This window comes from Macrobrachium rosenbergii, chromosome 4, assembly GCF_040412425.1.
Source record: "Macrobrachium rosenbergii isolate ZJJX-2024 chromosome 4, ASM4041242v1, whole genome shotgun sequence".
In the NCBI taxonomy this organism is placed as follows: domain Eukaryota; kingdom Metazoa; phylum Arthropoda; class Malacostraca; order Decapoda; family Palaemonidae; genus Macrobrachium; species Macrobrachium rosenbergii.
Window position 1 is genome coordinate 32,638,562 of NC_089744.1, and position 20,924 is coordinate 32,659,485.

Consider the following 20,924-nt stretch of genomic DNA (forward strand, 5'->3'; position numbering starts at 1 on the left):
TATATATATATATATATATATATATATATATATATATATATATATATATATATATATGCACTGTGTTTATTTTCAATAACATAGGTATCTGGTCAAGAGTTACCACTAGATTCCATATTACACACACACACACACACACACACACACACACACACATATATATATATATATATATATATATATATATATATATATATATATATATATATATACATATATACTGTTGTTGATAAAAATTACTTAAATATGTGGTAAAAGGTGACTAGTACATTTTTATATATATATATATATATATATATATATATATATATATATATATATATATATATGTGTGTGTGTGTGTGTGTATGTATATTATGTGTGTAATTGTTGTATTTTGTCTTTAATTTTTTTATTCTTTAATTTTTTATTATTTTATTATTAGTAAACTTTTACAGTAATTATTTTTAATGCATTTGTAATTGGAAATGCGCTGCAGTTTTGATTTCTTCCCATTTGTTTTGATTAGAAGTAAGTTTATATCTTGGTTTATAGATTTTTTTATAGATATGTGGATAAAAATGGTAGTTTATGTGTACGTAGTATTGTCTGTACTGTATATGTTCGGTATACTTATAGTCATCGTTAGTATGTGGGTGAGTTATCTACCGTATAACACCTGTAGACAGAACACGTAGCAGTCAGCGGGAAAGTAATTAAATATCAATGAACAATTGTCTCTCTCTCTCTCTCTCTCTCTCTCTCTCTCTCTCTCTCTCTCTCTCTCTCTCTCTCTCTCTCTCACATTTTGTGGCTATTTTGTTATATAACATTCAGTTTACAATTAGTCTTTAATTTTTAGACAAATATGTAATGAGGAAACTGAAAGCGTGATTGTCATTCAGGTTCAGATAAATCTGTCCTCATTCCATGCCATTTAACGTCGCTGTGGGTCTTATTAAACAAACCCTGAAGAGGAGCAAGTGCAAGGACTCCTCTGGGAAGGACTTGACCGAGTCCTTCTAGGTGAGCATCTCGAAGCATTAAAATCCCCAGCGCGATATGATGCGAGTCTTCTTTTTGTTTATGAAGACGATGGTGATGAAGGTGCCCTGCCCTTCGTTCGTCTTCTCCTCCTGCTAAGCCAACAGTCGACCCCCAACTGGGTCTTACCTGCTTGAGCCATGCCTGAGTGAGTAACGACGGGGGTTAGGCCAGGTAAGGGATCCCGGCGGGGCCTTGTGATTCGGGCTGGGACCGGTCGACCGGGCAGGTCATTAGGATATTGCTCTGATCCAACGAAGGAGAAAAAGGACGAACCTAAGACTTTTTTTTTTTAATAGCACATCAGTGGTCATTGATTCCTCTTTTGTATGTGTGGCCTTGAAGCATTTACAACACTTTCAGTCGTTAATTAGAAGGGATTCATGAACGTGACTCCTTTTTAATCCATCTGATAACCATGAGTTAAAGCATGCTGTTTAAGGGGTAGGGACAGTACTGTGATATATTAAAACAGACTCTGCTCCAGGGCTGTCTTGCGGTTTTGCCACGTCACAGTCATTTGGCGGGAAGTGACCAGCCTAGTATGTAAATATGCTATGCTGTATGCTTAGAAACTTGTATAGAACAAATGTCTTACGTAACGTTTTAAATGTCTGTTCTCATCTTGCCATATGGCGTATCCACTTGTACTTGTTCCGGTATTTGTTAGATTTTGTTGGCTCTGTCTGTACAGATGTTCATTGATGAACGTGGCAACTGCGTATTAGTTTGATGTGAAAGTTAATCTGATTCTGAAGTCTTTCATTAAATGTTTTTAACCGTTCTTCCTAACTGGGTAACCAAATATTCTTGTAGTTTGAAGGACAAGAAAAACGAACTTTTCATTTGCAAAGAAAATAACCCAAAAGAGGACCATCGAACTTTGTTTGTAAAAGTGGCTGGATATCGATGCCATCTCACCTTTCCCCGTGAGGGAGGGATCGTATCAGGTTGGTCCCTCCACCCAAACTATTTAGCCATTGATCGTAGACTTCTGCTTGACCATTTTTCCCGTATTTTGGTCATAGTTTATAAAAATGCTGCTGAAGACTGTACTGGACCAGGTATAATTATATCCGTCGATGGTTATCGAAGTATAATTATATCAACCGATAATTGACTATCGAAATGTATTTATATCCGCCGATAATTGATTGATTTTAGGTGGGCGTGGTTTTGATATATTTCTCTCTTACCATGGGACTGGGTCGACAAATTTTTATATGACAGTTGTATTTCATGACTGACTTCTGCTTTGTGTGCCAGCAATATGACCATTGCATTTGAACTGAAGGTATTCAGTTTTTTAGGCAGGAGATTATTGTTGCCGTTGGGTGTTCGTTGATGTTTCCATGTTTCAGTAGACACGGCTTCAGCTCATTTTAGCTTTTGGTAGTTGCTCTTTTAATAAACTATTTTGGTTTGAAGTGGCGGTTGTATGTCATGAACTTGAAATAAATGCTTTGATATTGCTCTCTGAGATTGCTATAACTCTTTCCTTTTGGCGGAAGTTTTGGTTAGTCTGACGTTTTATGTTGGAGAGAAGTACAGTTCTGTCTTGCAGTTGAATTGGCAGACTAGGCAAGGGCTCTCCTTCCCCTTGGCAGCTGATTTAAAGCCTTCAAGGTTTTCATTCTTGGTAGTAAATGGTTTTGTTTATTGAGTGATTATGCACCACTTTATTGAGTGATCACTGTATCATTCAATACTCCTTTTTCTTGTAGCTTTTTCTTCCTGTTGGTATCGGTCTTGGTAAAACTGTTTATGATAATGAAACAGTCTTTGTATTAATTTCCGTTGTATATCGTGTAGTTTCATCATTGATTTATCCTTGAAAATATCAATAAATGTGTTTGTATGCAGTTATTTGGAATTGGTTATTTAAATAATATCGACATAAAAATCGACACCTGTGGTGATGCAAATATAACCAATCTTAATTCGTACTGAAGCCTAGTGGACATTACTATGTGAACCTAATATGAAACTTTTTGTTCTTTTTAGTTTCTAGAAAACAGTTCTCATTCGTGATGGAATAGTGTCCCAGTATTAAGTATACCTTAGTTTTACCAGCCCACTGAGCTGATTAACAGCTCTCCTAGGGCTGGCCCGAAGGATTAGACTTATTTTACGTGGCTAAGAACCAATTGGTTACTTAGCAACGGGACCTACAGCTTATTGTGGAATCCGAACCACATTATAGCGAGAAATGAATTTCTATCACCAGAAATAAATTCCTCTAACTCTTCATCATCCGGCCGGGGAATTGAACTCCGGCCCATCGAGTGACAGTCCGCAGCTCTACCGACTCACCCAACGAAGAGCTGTGTCCCAGTATTAAAGTGTCCATGGCAATTGCAGATCAAATTTTTCGTGGTATTGTGGGAAGGCATGGAAATCCTACTGTGAACAACGTCAAATTGTTATCAGTCATGATCATCCGAAGGACTTATGTTTACGTCTGCCAAGGGATTTTTTTTTTTTTTTTTTTTTTTGCAAAGGCCAGGGGCTGAGAACCTCATTATCTTTTCTTAAAGGATGAAAGATTATGGGCGTAAAGAATAATAGAAGCAGGAAGGGAATTCTTGCGCTTGGGAGTAGACGGAAAGAAAGGGGGAACAGCATTGCTACTTCAGGCATTAGCAAGTAAATTCTTCAGGAAGTTCTGAATCGTGCGTGCTCATTCTTATCTGCTCTGTGAACTGGTACATTCTTATCTTCATATCAGTAAACATAGACATTTTCTCATGGCGAGGAATGTTGATGCAGACAATACGTAAATCGGCTTTTTTTTTCTTATATTCTGATACTGGGAGAGTTGCTAAGCCACTTCTTTCTGAACGAACTTTGTGGTTTGCACTAGGACGAAGTAGGCTAGTATTAGAAATTGTGCTTTGCAGTGGTATTAAGTTGTACTTTGTAGTGATATTCATTTGTTGAGGCTGTCCACCGTGTTTAGTGATGTAGCTGTGGGTCATCTGTTTATCTACCAGAGAGTTACCGCTTGAAAGACAGCATCCTTGATTATATATCTTTTTGATTTAGTGATTAACTGGATGATATTAACAGACATTATTTGGAGGATTTGTCCAGCATTAAAACACATTACTGAAGTGTTAGATACTTTGATACTTGGAAATTGTCTGAACTCAGTGCAAAAAACCGTGTTTGAAGAGGACTGGCAAAGTATTTTTTCAAGAGACCGTAGGTATTGTAATTTTCTCCAAGCTGCAACTTAAAAAAAATCAAGAATTACTGCTTTGTAATGGGTGAGAAAGAACATGAATGAATGATTGTGTATTGAGTGGGAAAGGGTAGGAGAATTTGCCCTACAGTTGTTATAACAGAGAAGGAATGACTTCCATATTTGGTAGAAACTAACAGGGATGACTGCTTAATATTGGGTAAGAAAGACCCAGAATGTCTGCTCTTTATTGGATGGGCAGGAACATGAATGTCTGCTCTGTACTGGTAGGAAAGAACAAATGAAAGCTGAATTTTGTCAAGGAAAGAAGATAAATGTGTACTTTTTATTTGGGGTATATACTGGGAAAGACTAGAAAGACCAGGAAGACTGCTCTATAGTAGCTGGTAAAGATCTAGAATGAATGTTCTACATCGGATAGGAAAGAACAGGATTCTTTATTCTCTAGTTGGTGGGAAAGGGCAAGCATGGCTGCTCTATATGGGGTGGGAAAGAACAGGAAATAATGTTCTATACAGGGAAAGAATGGAGAGGAATTACTACTTAACGCTGAGTAGGAAAGGGAAGGCATACGGCTGTATATTGGGTTTGAAATTATTGGAAGGTCTACTTTTTTTTTTTTTGGGGCGGGAAAGAGCAGGATTGAATGCTCTGTAATGGAGAGGACAGATAGGAAAAACTACTCTCTGTTGTGTAGGGCAGAACAGGAAGGTCTGCTTTTTTTTTTCTTTACCTGGGAATGTACAAGAATGGATGTTCTAACTGAATGGGAAAGGGCCGAAGTAACTGCTTTACATTGGTGGGAAATGACAAGAACGACCACTCTATATTGGATAGTAGAGAGCAGAAAGATCAGCGCTCTAATAGCTGGGAACGGGAGGAAATAAGTGCTGTACTCTGGGTTGGTAAGAACAGGAAAGACTTATGTATTGGGTTAGTAAGAACTGGAAAAACTTATGTATTGGTTGGTCAGAACCAGAAAGACTTATGTATTGGGTTGGTAAGAACCAGAAAGACATATGTATTGGGTTGGGAAGAACTGGAAAGACTCAAGTATTGGGTTGGTAAGAACTGGAAAGACTTATATATTGGGTTGGGAAGAACCACAAAGGCTGATGTATTGGGTTGGTAAGAACAGAAAGGCTTATGTATTGGTATGGTAAGAACCAGAAAGACTTACATTGGGTTAGGAAGAATCAGAAAGACATATATTGGGTTAGGAAGAACCAGAAAGACTTATGTATTGGGTTGGTAAGAACAGTAAAGACTTATATATTGGGTTAGTAAGAGCCGGAAATACTTATGTATTGGGTTGTAAGAACAGTAAAGACTTAATATATATATTAGGTTGGGAAGAACCGGAAAGACTTACATATTGGGTTAGTAAGAACAGGAAGACTTATTTATTAGTTTGGTAAGAACTGGAAAGACCTATGTATTGAGTTGTAAGTAAAGACATATATTGTGTTGGTAAGAACAGGGAAGACTATTATATATTGGGTTGGTAAGAACCAGAAGGACATATATTATGTTGGTTAGAACTGGAAAGACTTATGTATGGGGTTAGTAAGAACTGTAAAGACTTATGTATTGGGTGTGTAAAACAGTAAAGACATATATTGGGTTTTGAACAACCAGAAAGACTTATGTATTGGGTTTGTAAGAATAGTAAAGACATATACTGTGTTGGGAAGAACCAGAAAGACGTATGTATTGGAATGGTAAGAAAAGTAAAGATTTATATATTGGGTTGAGAAGAACTAGAAAGACTTATGTATTGGGTTTGTAAAAATAGTAAAGACTAATATATTGCGTTGGGAAGAAGCGGAAAGACTTATGTATTGGGTTGGTAAGAACAGTAAAGACATACATTGGTTTGGGAAGAACCAGAAAGACATATATTGGGTTGGTAAGAACAGTAAAGACTTATATATTGGGTTGGGAAGAACTGGAAAGACTCAAGAACCAGAAAGACTTATGTATTGGGTTTGTAAAAATAGTAAAGACTTATATACTGGGTTGGGAAGAACCGGAAAGACTTATATTGGGTTGGTAGGAACACTAAAGAAATACATTGGTTTGGGAAGAACCAAAAAGACTTATATTTTGGGTTGGCAAGAACAGTAAAGACTTATATATTGGGGTGGGAAGAACTGGGAAGACTTGTGTATTGGTTGGGAAGAACCAGAAAGACTTATGTATTGGGTTGGTAAGAACAATAAAGATTTATATATTGGGTTGGGAAGAACTGGAAAGACACGAGTATTGGGTTGGCAAGAACTGGAAAGACTTATGTATTTGGTTGGGAAGAACCAGAAAGGCTTATATATTGGGATAGTCAGAAATGTATTGGGTTGGTAAGAACCAGAAAGGCTTATGTATTGGGATGATAAGAACCAGAAAGACTTATGTATAGGGATAGTAAGAACCAGGAAGACTTATTTATTGGGTTGGCAAGAACAGTAAAGACTTATATATTGGGTTAGTAAGACCTGGAAATACTTATGTATTGGGTTGGTAAGAACAGTAAAGACTTATGTATTGGGTTAGGAAGAACCGGAAAGACTTACATATTCGGTTGGTAAGAACAAGGAAGATTCTTATAAATTAGATTGGTAAGAACTGAAAAGACTTATGTATGTGGGGTGCAAGAACAGTAAAGACTTATATATTGGATTGGGAAGAACCAGAAAGACTTACAAATTAGTTAGTAAGAGCAGGAAGACTCTTATATATTAGTTTAGTAACTGGAAAGACTTATGTATTGGTGTGTAAGAACAGTAAAGACATATATTGGGTTTTGAAGAACCAGAAAGACTTATGTATTGGGTTGGTAAGAACAGTAAAGGCATATATTGGGTTAATATGAGTTGCAAAGACTTATGTATTGGGTGTTTAAAAACAGTAAAGACATATATTGGTTGGGAAGAACCAGAAAGATTTATATATTGGGTAGGTAAGAACACTAAAGACATATATTGGGTTGGTAAGAACTGGGAAGAATTATATATTTGGGGGTTGGTAAGAACAGTAAAGACTTAATTATTGGGTTAATAAGAACTGGAAAGACTTATGTATTTGGTGTGTAAGAACAGTAAAGACATATATTGGGTTGGGAAGAACCAGAAAGACTTATGTATTGGGTTGGTAAGAACAATAAAGACTTATATATTGGGTTAGTAAGAATTGGAAAGACTTATGTATTGGGTTTGTAAGAGTAGTAAAGACATACTGTGTTGGGAAGAACCAGAAAGACGTATGTATTGGGATGGTAAGAAAAGTAAAGATTTATATATTGGGTTGAGAAGCACCAGAAAGACTTATGTATTGGGTTTGTAAAAATAGTAAAGACTTATATATTGTGTTGGGAAGAAGCGGAAAGACTTAGGTATTGGGTTGGTAAGAACAGTAAAGACATACATTGGTTTGGGAAGAACCGGAAAGACATATATTTGGTTGGTAAGAACAGTAAAGACTTATATATTGGGTTGGGAAGAACTGGAAAGACTCAAGTATTGGATTGGTAAGAACCAGAAAGACTTATATATTGCATTGGTAAGAACTGGAAAGACTTATATATTGGATTGGGAAGAACCGGAAAGACTCAAGTATTGGGTTGGTAGGAACCGGAAAGACTTATATGTTGGGTTGGTAAGAACTGGAAAGACTCATGTATTGGGTTGGTAAGAACCGGAAAGACATATATTGGGTTGGTAAGAACCGGAAAGACTTATATATTGGGTTGGTAAGAAATGGAAAGTTGCTGTATTATGGGTAGAATAGAGTGTTGTAAATTGGAATTCACAGTTTGTCAGTGATTGTCTAGATAACCTCCTAAATACGCGCGCTCCCTTGTTAGTTATGGATGTGCGAGGGATAAGGTTGCTAAGTGTGCAGTCCTCGGAGTTGATGCCCTACGGCCAATTTTTGACAGGGAAGATTGAAGAATATGCTCCTTTCATAAGTTTAATAAATTGAATATTATGGTAGGTTAACCATGAAGACAAATATCTTGTTTTAATGTTTGGTTTCATAAATTATCGAATGAACATAAGTTAGAGAGCAACCTTGTTACTTTCTTTCCAGTCCTAAGAGAATATAATTTTATTTGCAAACTCATCTTTAAAAAAGGCTAACCATGACATAGTTCTTCTCACTCGCACACAGTTTTCACATTATACCTCTGTCGTTCTCACATGAAGATGACAATGTGTTGGTTCATTTATCATAAAAAAAAAAAATTCTTGTTTATTAAGCCAGCTCATGTATTCTTTTCATTGTTGGCATAAGAGATACTACCTGTACCGTGAATGCTGGACTAGATTATTGTTCGATGGTTTTCTCTCACTTTTCGGAACAATGTGCCGAGTCACGGGTGTCAGTTGTACATTTCCCAGATTTTACTTTCTCTTTCACGTTTGTCGATTTTTGGTGCACTGTCTAAGAAGACTACTACTACTACTACTACTACTACTACTACTACTACTACTACTACTACTACTACTACTACTACTACTACTACAGTATATTCTTTAGAACGGCAATTCAAATGCAAAGAATGAAATGTTGCTCGTTGAACTTTGAGCATTGAGAGTGATGTTTTAAGCAGCAAATCACCGCTAGAAATTTGGTCCTTAAGATAAATCCAAGAAAAACAGAAAAATTGTGGACAAAATGGTGAAAGGATTAATGAGATATATACGAACAACGACATTAATACAGCTTGTCTCGAGTTAGAATTTAGCGAAAGATTAAGAAAGGCGAACCAGACAATAAGCAGGCTGAATAAGATTTACAAACCAGATAAACTGAAATGCACGTGAAAGTAAGATTATAAAATAATTAGTTTAGTACGAACCCTATTGTTGTACGGATTTGAACCATGTTGTCATATTAAAAAACATCTGAAAGATGAGGTCGATTCGAGAATAGAGCTTAAAGAATACTAGGAGTCCGGTGGCGGGGTAGAGTGAGAAATGGAGCCGTAAGGAAATCACGAAAGTTTTATATTTATAGATGAGATTTTAATGAAGCGGAGGTATAGATTACTTGGCACCGCCCAGGGAAGACCCAGAGCTATTTGGATGAGAATAAGTTTTAGATTAAGCCAGCTTTGAGCTGGCATGGGCTCTTGCTCTAGGACAGTCCATAAAACTTGAATAGGAACTGTGACATTAGAGGCTGGAGATATGTGAAAGATAAAGCACAGGAAAGATTTCAGAGGCTGAATTTCACGGGGGCCCATTCGGTTGCGTGACTGTGTTCTAAACAAAAAGAGATGATGTGACGCCCTCCCACTGCATCCTTCTCTTACGGCTATTAGATAATGGAGCTTCACTGCCCGAAAATTCAAAGATTCATTTTTTTTTCCAAGACATTTTGTTTGGTTTTGCGCGTGGCCTTGTTTCGTGCATTGCACAGGGTGAGCATGTCGTGTTCCGGTGACCAGCTCATTTTGACTTTTAACTTTGTTAAAGGAGACAAAATCAGTTTTAAAATGTTGAACGGTGGAAATCCCGGGGGTAAGTGAACCATGAAAGTCGATCATAAGGCTACCTTTTCTCTCTCTCTCACAGTTGCAAACGTGATTCAGATTGTATGCCTTGATAGCTGAGCGTCCTCCGAGGTTAGTCTTTAGGAAATAAAGTTCAATAGCCTTTATTTTTCTATGCTCGGGCGCCCATTAAAGAATTGATAACGAGAAACAGCGCCTTAAAATTCTGGTACCTTTATTTTATTTTTGGTAAAGGCAAAACCCTGGTAGATAACTTGTATTGGACCGAGCAAACTTACTTATTACGCCGCGTTGTCATCTGTACTGGTAAACTAAAACCGTGACCATTATAGACCCATTAGGATATTTATGACGCCAGATTATTTTCATGTAGCCATTTAATCAATTAGCCCGTCAGATGTTCCTGATTTTCTCTTTTATACCCCAACAGTGTTCTTGGAATTTGGTCCCAAATACCTTACCGTCAACCTCAAAGTGAACCTCGTTGGTTTTCTGCCCGTCTGTTCGGAAGAAAGAAGCGTCAGGCCAGTCTCATATTGCTTAACATGATGAGATATTGAACTATCAAAAAAGAATTGCAAGACAGATGGCCATACTACTTTTTTAGGGAGGTAATATTTACGTCTGAAAGGACTGGCCATGATTGCTTGTGACACCATTTATGGCCTCTGGGACGTGTAGTTATTACGATCTCTGCATACTCTTGAATGGCTAATGTGAAAGGAGGGGATCAGTGATAACTGAGTCTTCTGCAAATGATTTATAGGCGTCATGACAATGCGACAGCTTCAGAGATGAATGAGATATTGTAAACAGTATCTGACATTTGCAGAAGAAACAGGGAATTCAAAATGTATATACTCATACATTTATGCATACATAAATGTATGTGTGTGTATGTATATATATATATATATATATATATATATATATATATATATATATATAGAGAGAGAGAGAGAGAGAGAGAGAGAGAGAGAGAGAGAGAGAGAGAGAGAGAGAGAGAGAGAGAGGAAATTCATGTCCACACATTTTTTGTGTGTGATTCGGCTAGTGTTTATATATATATATATATATATATATATATATATATATATATATATATATATATATATATATATATATATATATATATATATAGAGAGAGAGAGAGAGAGAGAGAGAGAGAGAGAGAGAGAGAGAGAGAGAGAGAAAATTCATGTCCACACATTTTTTGTGTGCGATTCGGCTAGTGTTTAGTATTTGCATTCTGCTAAACGTTTATGAGAGAGAGAGAGAGAGAGAGGGTGGGGGGCAGTTTGCAAATAAATATTTCTGCGTTTACGTGCTCAGGTATGTATGCATGCCTTCATCATTACTGACCGATGCACACAAAACAGACTCACATTTCGACCTTTGATCCAAACGGAAAGATGACATAGACGACAGAATTGCCAAGTCGACCCAGTGCTAGCGATGGCGTATCAGCGATGACAGAAACTTTACCTCAGACCACCAAAAAGGCCTGACGTCGTAATTTACAAGTCAAGAAGTCGGCGAAATGTGTTCATATTTGTGCTTGTCAGGTTCAAGATTATGGGTTCATTGTCCATTGAGGGAATTTGCATTTTTCTTCTTCCGTTGGAACCCAATAGCTGGTGTCTTGGTGCTGTCGTCAAGGTGCTGCTTGTGGAATTTAGTTTTCCTTCCTTGATTAAATTGAATTGAATATAGATTTTAGGCCAAAGGCCAAGCATTGGGACCTATGAGGTCATTCAGTGCTGAAACGGAAATTGAGAGTAAAAGGTTTGAAAGGTGAGGTGCACCGTAGGCATACTTAAGGTTCTTTGCAGCGTCCCTTCGGCCCCTAGCTGCAACCCCTTTCATTCCTTTTTCTTTACTTCCCTTCATATTCTTTCTTCCATCTGACTTTCCACCCTCTTTAACAATTATTTCACATTGCAACTGCGAGGTTTTCCTCCTGTTACACCTTTCAAACCTTCTTACTGTCAATTTCCTTTTCAGCGCTGAACGACCTCATAGGTCCCAGCGCCTGCCCGTTGACCTAAATTCTAAAATCCAATAATCCAATCCGCAAGATTTAACAGGAGTAAATCCTCGCAGTTGCACTATGAATTAATTGGTAGGAGAGGGTGGAAAGTAAGATGGAAGAAAGAGAATATGAAAGGAAGTACAGTAAAAGAAACGAAAGGGGTTGCAGCTAGGGGCCGAAGGCGAGCTTCAAAGAGCCGTAAGTAATGCCTCAGTGCACTCACGGCACTACTCTCCTACGGGGTCCCTCCCTTGTTAAACGGCCAGGTTTCGTCGCCCGTTCACCAATTGGCTGGAAGGTCTGTGATGGTGTAGTGACTTTTCCTGATCTCCACAATGAAATTTTACTCATTGCATTTTTTCACGAGTCATAAAGGGAAGCCTTGTTGATGTCGGGGTGGAGACCCCACAGAAATATATCATTTTTCTTAAATGGTGTCTTTTGCTTTGTAGTTATCATCATCACTGCCATTATTGGGCAAACTACTCTTGTATACAGTTCGGCGTTTCGCTAATCTTGTCCCTTTGTGCAGTATTCCTTAGTACACAGAAATATAAAGTTAACAGCCGCGTGGCTTTCATCATCTGCTTCATAAGCTGATGTGCTGTAACTGCTAATTTCTAGTGACACACACATGTACGTGTGAGAGTATGTGCCACAAGTGCTCATGCACCTGTGGCATATGTTGTTCCAAAACAACACTTTGACAGTATCCTGTACATTTTCTTATCCGCAAGAAAAACGTTTTGAAGGAAAGGGTAAAAGTCGTCGTTATGTTGCTCCTGCTATTCGTCCTTTTTCTAACAGTTCTTGCTGCCCTTAAGACCAGTGCCCTCGTGATAGCCAATAAGTAAACGGGAAAAACAGCTGTCAGCATAAGGTTATATTAATGGATCAGCTTGGCAGGAATTTTTGCCTCTTCTTCAAAACTTTAGCCTTGACGATAAGGAAAGTGCACGATATTTGAGAATGTTTGTTTTGAAATAATAGATACCACAAAGTGCATCAGCATTTAATAACAATTGCCCGTGAGAAATATCATGACAAAAAGTCAACAATTTTTATTTTCCCGGAGAAGGACTGGCACCAGAATGTGTTAGCCCTCCTCTTCTCAGCAAGTCCCTTGGGAATAACTTGCACCCAAAAGGTTAAGGTTTAACGTATTTGTATACTATTTCCTTTTTGTGATCTTAATGGGCTGTTTATCGGCAAATATTTGAAAGTACACAAATTTCATTATACGTACGGGCATATGCATATATATATATATGTATGTATATATATATATATATATATATATATATATATATATATATATATATATATATATATATATATATGTGTGTGTGTGTGTGTGTGTGTGTGTGTGTGTGTGTGTGTGTGTGTGTGTGTGTGTGTGTGTGTGTGTGTGTAGAAGTATAGAAGGAAAGTTATTTTTTCTGTCTTTCAGTTAAAGTTTTCCCTGTTTCACATACTTCATGACAAGTGTTGTATTCTTGAGTGCTGCTATTGTAAAGTGTTAATCGTTTAGGTTTCGAGGCATGGAATCATAGTTGTAAAATACCTTCAGGGAATAAGTTATATTGTTCAGTTGAAAACAGTTAAGTACATGTGCTTTTCTGCTGGTTTTCTCGGTAGTATTCTTATTATCAGTTCTATTCAGATTGTAAAATAATGGTTGTTACTCTTTTTTTTCACTTTTCTGATGCAATTATTGTCACCTTTTTTTATGGAATGAAATGACCTGTGTCGTGAAAGTTGTGTGGGATCTTCTTTTCCATAACAGTCGCTTGCAAACAGGGTGAAGCAAGGAGAATGAACACCTTTTCCTACTGATTGAACATTGTGCGAAGTCTCGGAGAGATTATTGTAGGTTAAGGATGGGGAAAGCTTTTGGTGGAGGCAGCAGCACGAGGGAAGAATGTTTTGGGTGAGGACTGAGGAGACTGCTGCCAGAAGTGGGTGTCCTCAGTCTGTTAAAATGCAACAGCATTTTTGCGAGAGCGAGAAGGGCCTTTATGGGCGTTTTTGAAAGGCGCTGCTTCACAGCTCCCTGTTACGCCTCTCTCTTGAATTCCGTGGCTTTAAACGCCCTTTCACTGATGGGACTCTGCAAATGTGAATGGATAGAAGTCCTGTGGATGTAACGTGAGAACTTGATAAGCAGGAACTCTACTCTCTCTCTCTCTCAGCTCAAGGACAGGCAGAAGTGATGTTGAGTACCGCTCAGTGTAACTGTTTTTTACCTTTTTTTTTCTTAAGGTATTCTTCCCCTAAATAAAGCCTGGAAAGAATAATGAAATAGTGTTAATTTCCAAAACAAGTAAAGGAAAATTTCTCACTCTTACATTAGGTGTCTCGTTTCTCTTCTTTCCGTGAACGAACACGTCATTTTATCTGATTTTCCGCGTCACTTTCATAACGAAAATACGCACCTTTAAGAAGCGGTAAGCTAAAAGTGCAAGCAGGAATTCTCTGTATTAACTGTGAAGTAAGTTGGAAAATGCTAAGAAAATTTTTCGACTACAGAAGAACTGAAGCAGTGGTGACTACACGTTCTGGGAACTGAAACAAAAAGGAAGTGTTTTAGAGTGTTCTACTCGGTAGATTCTGCGAGAAAGTAACCAAACAATAGGAGCCGAGCAGTTATCGAAAGCAACATCCAAAATTCCAGTTATAAAAAAATGGGCACAGAGGTGTGGGTAGGGCCACATGAATAACAATGCAGGAAATGCTTTCGAGGAAAATTACGTCTTCACCCAGGTGGCTTAATAGAATTCGTCAAGAAACGTATCTGATGTGTCGTTTTGTCTTATGAATTATCTCGTGCATCCAGTCTTGGTAGAAATCAAAAGAACTGCAGCATAAACGAGAAGAAGAAATCAGAATAATTTTAGAAGAGTGAGAGAAAAAAGAATAAATTTAGCTTGAAAAGTTGAAGAAATAATGAATTCATCATCAAATGTTTGAGGAAAATTAAATTTAGCATAAAATTTATGAAAGAGTAGCTGGAGCATGTAGTTTAAAAAATCAGATAAGCCTAGCATGAGGTAAATATATCGGAATAATGAAAGTTTAAGTAGATCGAATAACTTGAGGAAAAAATCAGAATAACTTTAGGGTAAGTTAAAAAAAATCAGAATAACTTTATGGCAAGTTAAAAAAAAATCAGAATAACTTTAGGGTAAGTTAAAAAAAATCAGAATTAGGGTAAGTTAAAAAAAATCAGAATAACTCTAGAATAAAAAGAATCGGAAGTAAAAATAACATTATATAAAAAGTTTAGGAAATCAAATTAATTTCATCACAAAGAGTCAAAGAAGAAACTTTCAAGAAGGAAAAAAGGTACTCCGAATAACATTAGCGGAAGAAAACTTTATCATAAAGAAGTGAAGAAAAACCAAAGTTGGAAAAAGAAAGTTCAACAAATTCGATTGATTTGAACGAAAAAGTTGAAAGAAATGGCACAAAGAAGTTAAAGCATTTTGAAAGTTTACAAAAATATAACAATAAAGCGTAAAATGCAAGAGTTACAAGAGCATAAAAATGAAGGAAATCATATAATCGGAAATAATTTGCAAAAACGGACAAGAAATTTGTCAAAAAAAATATATGGGCTCGGAAGAATGTATGCAGAAATCAAGAATTATTTATGCAAAGAGCAGCACTGGTATTCAGACTGCCGGTTATTTGTGTCGCAAAATCATATTTAATTCGACATTACAAGTAATTCATGTTCAACTCGCCGTCACTAAGGTGAAGCGCAACAAGAAAGACACTTCTGCGTCATATATTTGCGGATTTTACGTCGCAATATTGTAATTACGACGATTTTTTTAGATGATTCACTGAAAGTAAACTGCTGCTAAATCAAAGAAAGGGTAATTAAATCGGTAAGTTATGCATTGACATATTTATTGTTCCTGTCGTTTTTTTTTTTCTCTATTTCTGCGAAGAATCTCTGGGAAGGAACGCAACAGCCTAGTCGAATATGTCACTCTCTCCAGGTAGAGCCTGCCTCACCTGCCAAATGTAGGTTAGCGTAGAACTTGCTCTCTGGGCGTATAACAACTCTCTCTCTCTCACACACACAACATACTTGTGATACATTCTTCTGCTCGTGTGATTAGCTAAGTTAAGCAATGATTCGTTTAGTCAGTTCTTGCTTTAAAAACCAGATGCCGTCAGCATCTAAACACCTTGAACATCCTTAGGGTAATGTGTGGGCTAGCAACCTCACTCTGCAGATGCTTCCAGAAAACCAAAGTTTAGCACGTTCTGGCACCCATTTAAGATAAAAGGGCATATGTGTATATTTGTATATGGATATAAACGAATCCCACTGGAAAATGACAGCCAGAAGTTCAGTACCAAGCGCTTTTACGTTTATTAACTCATCGCCTGTCATTTTGCTGTGGGATTCGCTTATACACTGAAGTCACGTGCATCTACTGTGATTTTTAAGCGTATATTATATATATATATATATATATATATATATATATATATATATATATATATATATATATATATATATATATATATATATATATATATATATATACATACAGTGTATATATATGTATATATATATGTGTACACACACACACACACACACATATATATATACTTTATAGCATTTGTGTGTAGTCAGTCAACTTTTATCAGTGTATCTAAACCATAGGGATAGGTTTGAATTCTGGCCAGGGCAGATATACTTATCAGTTATAATTCCTATCGAGTGTAAGTTATTCCCAAGCTATAGAGATTTTATTAAATTATATTTGTGCCCTAATACTTGTAAATATGAAAAAGTCACTCCTGTACAAATTACAGAGGTTTATACTACACACACACAAATATATATATATATATATATATATATATATATATATATATATATATATATAATATTATATATATATATATAATTTCAATTAGTGATGATAATTGCAAACCACTACCTAGTCCAGGAGTACATGCGTTTTTGGTTGCTTGCATGCCTTTGTTCTTTTCCACCTATGTGGTTAGTTAATTTTATTAAAATTAGGTACCTATTGAGTTTTTGTCACTAATCTATCCTTTTTCTCTATATTATTCAATTGATTTACAAAATTAAAGTGAGTTACTCTGCCTCTTTTATTTGTTCACTGATGTGTTACTTTACCTCTTATATTTTTCACTGATGTGTTTCTTCTTATATATATATATATATATATATATATATATATATATATATATATATATATATATATATATATATATATATATATATATATATATATATATATATACATATATACATAACACATAATGACTAAATATCACACCTACTAATACAAAAGTATTTAATCATACTTTAAATTTTTCCTTGATTATCTTTCATGTTCTTTATTACAAGGATGATGCATACTTCCAAGTGCTTATAAGTGAAATCACCCCATGTTTGTTTCGACAGATTTGACCTTAGGAAACATGAAAGCCCTGATTCTGGTGGGAGGATACGGCACCAGATTGCGTCCCCTCACCCTGAGCAGACCAAAACCTTTGGTGGAGTTTGCTAACAAACCAATTGTATTGCATCAGATTGAAGCCTTAGTTCAAGCTGGAGTAACCCAAGTGGTTCTGGCTGTGTCTTATCATGCAGAACAGATGGAACAAGAACTAGCTCAGGAAGCTCAAAAGGTAAAAAAAAAGAGAGAAAAAAAACTTGGAATTATATTTGTACACACAAAATTGCATTCACTGCCTTCATTGATCATTACTGCTCATGGTGTGGATGCAACTGAACCAACGCATCAGAAACCCTGTTCTGTTACAAATTAGTGATCATCACTCTTGGGCTTGGGCGTGCACACCTAAGCAAGTTCTGTGAGGCTTAATAGTTGTCATGAGATCATCAACTAACATTCTGTCATCAGACACCAGCTACTCCTCATTACATTCCTGGCCCCTTTTCGTAACCAGTAACTTTGCATCTATTACTGTATATCTCCTATCTTTTTTCTGTCTTCTTCATTATGCCATCCATAAAAATATTAAGTCCTGTGGAAACATAACACCCTTATCTTACACCAACTTTTACTCCTAATCATATGTTTACATGTTAACTATTAAAACTATTAATTACACTTGATGCATTATCTTCTGCATCATTACTTCCCAACACCCTTAACATTGCAGCTATGTCATAAGCATTCTCTGTGTTCATTTAAGCCATATGCTGGTTTTTCCCTACAAACCTCAAACCTCTCAAACACATTTCACAACAAACACTTGATTAACACAGGTCTTTGTCTAAATCCAAACTTCTATTTCTCATCACTCTCTATTATCTGCTGTAACTTCTTAAATAAATTCATATACCATACATGCTCCAGGTTTTCTTAAAAATATTTTGATTTGTACCACCTAATCCTATAGAACTTACCCAAGCCAACTACTGAATAGTATTTTCACCACTATGCTGTGGTATTTCATTTGTAATCACATCAACTCCCCCATTTTCCATTCTTGCACTTTTAATTCCCTCCATCCATCACCAGTAGTCATCCCCACAAATACTCCCAAACTTACTTTCACCCTTCACAGTTGGTTTATTGAGATCTGCCACACGACATCAACAACTCTGACAGCATCTCTAAATTTATATCCTTTATTTTAAGGTTCATGTGTTCTGTAATCTTTTTCTTTGAATTTTATTATAGTGCATTTCCTTGTCCTCTCTCAAGTATTTGCTTTAATTAATCCATAAATTTTTATTGCATCCTACATATTTTTGTCATGCTTTACCATTGGGTACCCTTCTCAATTTCTTGTATACATATACTTGACCTGTTTATCATGCAACTGCACCTCAGAAAAACCTTTTATATATTTCCAAAATCTTGTTCATCATTCCTGTATAGTGCTTTTATTCTTTATAAAAGAGCCTATAGCCAGAGAACACTATGCGTACTTTTTGATCCAGTCTCTGGATTATGTACACTTCTCATAAACATCCTAATCATGTGTTCAGTCCTAGTCCATATGACAACGGTCTTCTCTGTTTATGCTATTCTCACTTCTTTCAGATGAGACGTATTTGTATTAATGTCTTAATTATATTTTAGTTATCTTTCAAACCCCAGCCTTCTAATTGGAACCACCATGTATTGCATGTATCACTTTAACCAGATAATGATCAGATATGCTTCCAACTACACTCCTCATCATTACAGACATCATCTTCATTCTCTACCTACTCTTTGCAAACACAGTTTAACAAACTCTTCCATAGTCATAAACTCTTCCATAGTCACATCTCTGTCTCATGTATGCTTTTAAAAATTCTATTTTGCCACCAATACCTTGTTCTACAATTTTATATGTTTTGTACCAGTTTCCAGCTGGCGTTAGAAGTTTTATCCTTATGTTAAGGCTGTAGGTTTATTAGCTATGAAAAATACAAATTAAAAATTTGTCATATTCCCAACAATAAAGCCAATTTTAGCGCACATTTCAACTGGACACTTTTTTTTTTTCACTCTAGTCACTTCATATACAGTATCAAAATATATACACCATACCTGTACATACAGAGTTGGATGGTTAAAGCTAAGAAGGTGCATCTTGTTTCAAATTGGCAGCTGTCAAAATAATTTTGGAGCTTTATAGAATATAAAGTTTTTTTTAGGGTACTGCAAATTGAAGATGCTTGTCTTCTTGAAATTTGAATACCTTTTGTTACCCACTAGTTTTTCATTGTACAGTCAACCCCTGGTATTCGCAGGGGATGCATACCGCTACCCCCATGAATAGCTAAAGTCCATGAATACTTAAAACCCCTCAAAAAATGCTTATAACTGCCAATTTTGATCGTTCAAAACACCAAAAAACTGTCTAAAAATGCTAATACCTGAGTATTTTAGTAGTTTTATCACAAAAGTGCATTTAGTCACAAAAATATGAAAATACAGTAATTTGTAAATGTTTCTCAATGAAAAATACCTTGAAAAGGCGAATTTTCCACGAATAATGTGTATATATATATTCCATAAAGATATCCGTGAATAGGTGAGCCCGCGAATCCGGGGGACCGACTGTACTGTATTCTGAGAATCACTATGGAATTCAAATACTATACCATCATTTTCGAAGTTGCCATTTGTCATTTCAAACTGATTGTAACATAGAAACATTGATATTTAATTTGTTTATATTCCACATGTACAGGTTGACCATCACTAATCCGGCAATCAGTAGTCCGGAACAATCAGTAATCCGGCACAAATTTCGGCTAGAGTAATTTCAAATGTTTCCGCATTAATTTTCAAATTTCCCGGGTTGCTGCGCTAACTCGCTCGCCGGCCGCTTCGATTTCGTGGCGCAGTGTGCTGCATCAACAAACTGGTAGCCTAGCCTACATTATACTGAACTCTATTCACATATTAACAGTATTATACAAACATCAACATAACAAATGTGCATCTTTTTCGTTAATCTTTTAAAAAGTTATGCTTTACTACAGTGTTTCCAATTGTATTATAAATTGCGATCAATGTTTTGTTTTGGGAATCGGTATCGTGGTGTTTATTTCGCCGCATTTAACTAAGTTCAAAGCGCTTTTCTTGCTTCTAGTTAGCGTAAATGAATATGGATACTTTATTTATTTGGGACGAGGATATTTTTCATTATACGAAGTGTTTTTAAGTCAAAATATAACTTAAATGTCTCGTTGTGAAACTAATTTAGCTATTTTTTTCGTTAATATATGACGTTCTCAGGAATCGCGGCTGGCTGTTTTGGGGGAATGTTTGTTTTGTGTGAAAAAAATCAAGATTGCGTTCGCTATTTTCTCTTGATTTCATCATAATACGAGCTTTACGTATTTATCTTTTATCGGCGTGAAAACAGTAGTAATTTGTATTCTTTCATGCCCAGTAGTTTTGATTAAAATACATTCTCTCCAGTTTTATTTACGGTCGAGTTTCATCCATGTTGCCGATGCACGATAATTTATAGTCATTGGCAGCTTTAACATTGTTTTCTCAGCTTCAGCTACAACTTGTAGCTTAAAGTTACTGTAGCGGTATATTTCCCTGCCGATCTTTTCTCTAAATAAGGGTATAAGTGTAAAAAATATATCAGTCCTATTGTACAGTACTTAA

General features: G+C 36.2%; 1 protein-coding gene across 6 annotated transcripts in view; it reads left to right on the forward strand.

Moving 5' to 3' along the window:
* The window catches only part of Gmppb (GDP-mannose pyrophosphorylase B), a 92,124-nt gene that overhangs the window by 23,627 nt on the left and 47,573 nt on the right, over positions 1 to 20,924 (forward strand). For 4 of the 6 annotated variants that reach the window (XM_067093245.1, XM_067093254.1, XM_067093250.1 and 1 more), the window contains exon 2: positions 17,234 to 17,460. In XM_067093245.1, coding sequence (XP_066949346.1) covers positions 17,251 to 17,460 — 210 coding nt within the window. In that variant the 5' untranslated portion in view covers positions 17,234 to 17,250. Of the gene's footprint in view, positions 1 to 4,064; positions 4,228 to 17,233; positions 17,461 to 20,924 lie in introns of those variants that run through there. The other 2 variants (XM_067093232.1, XM_067093243.1) reach the window with 1 other exon arrangement.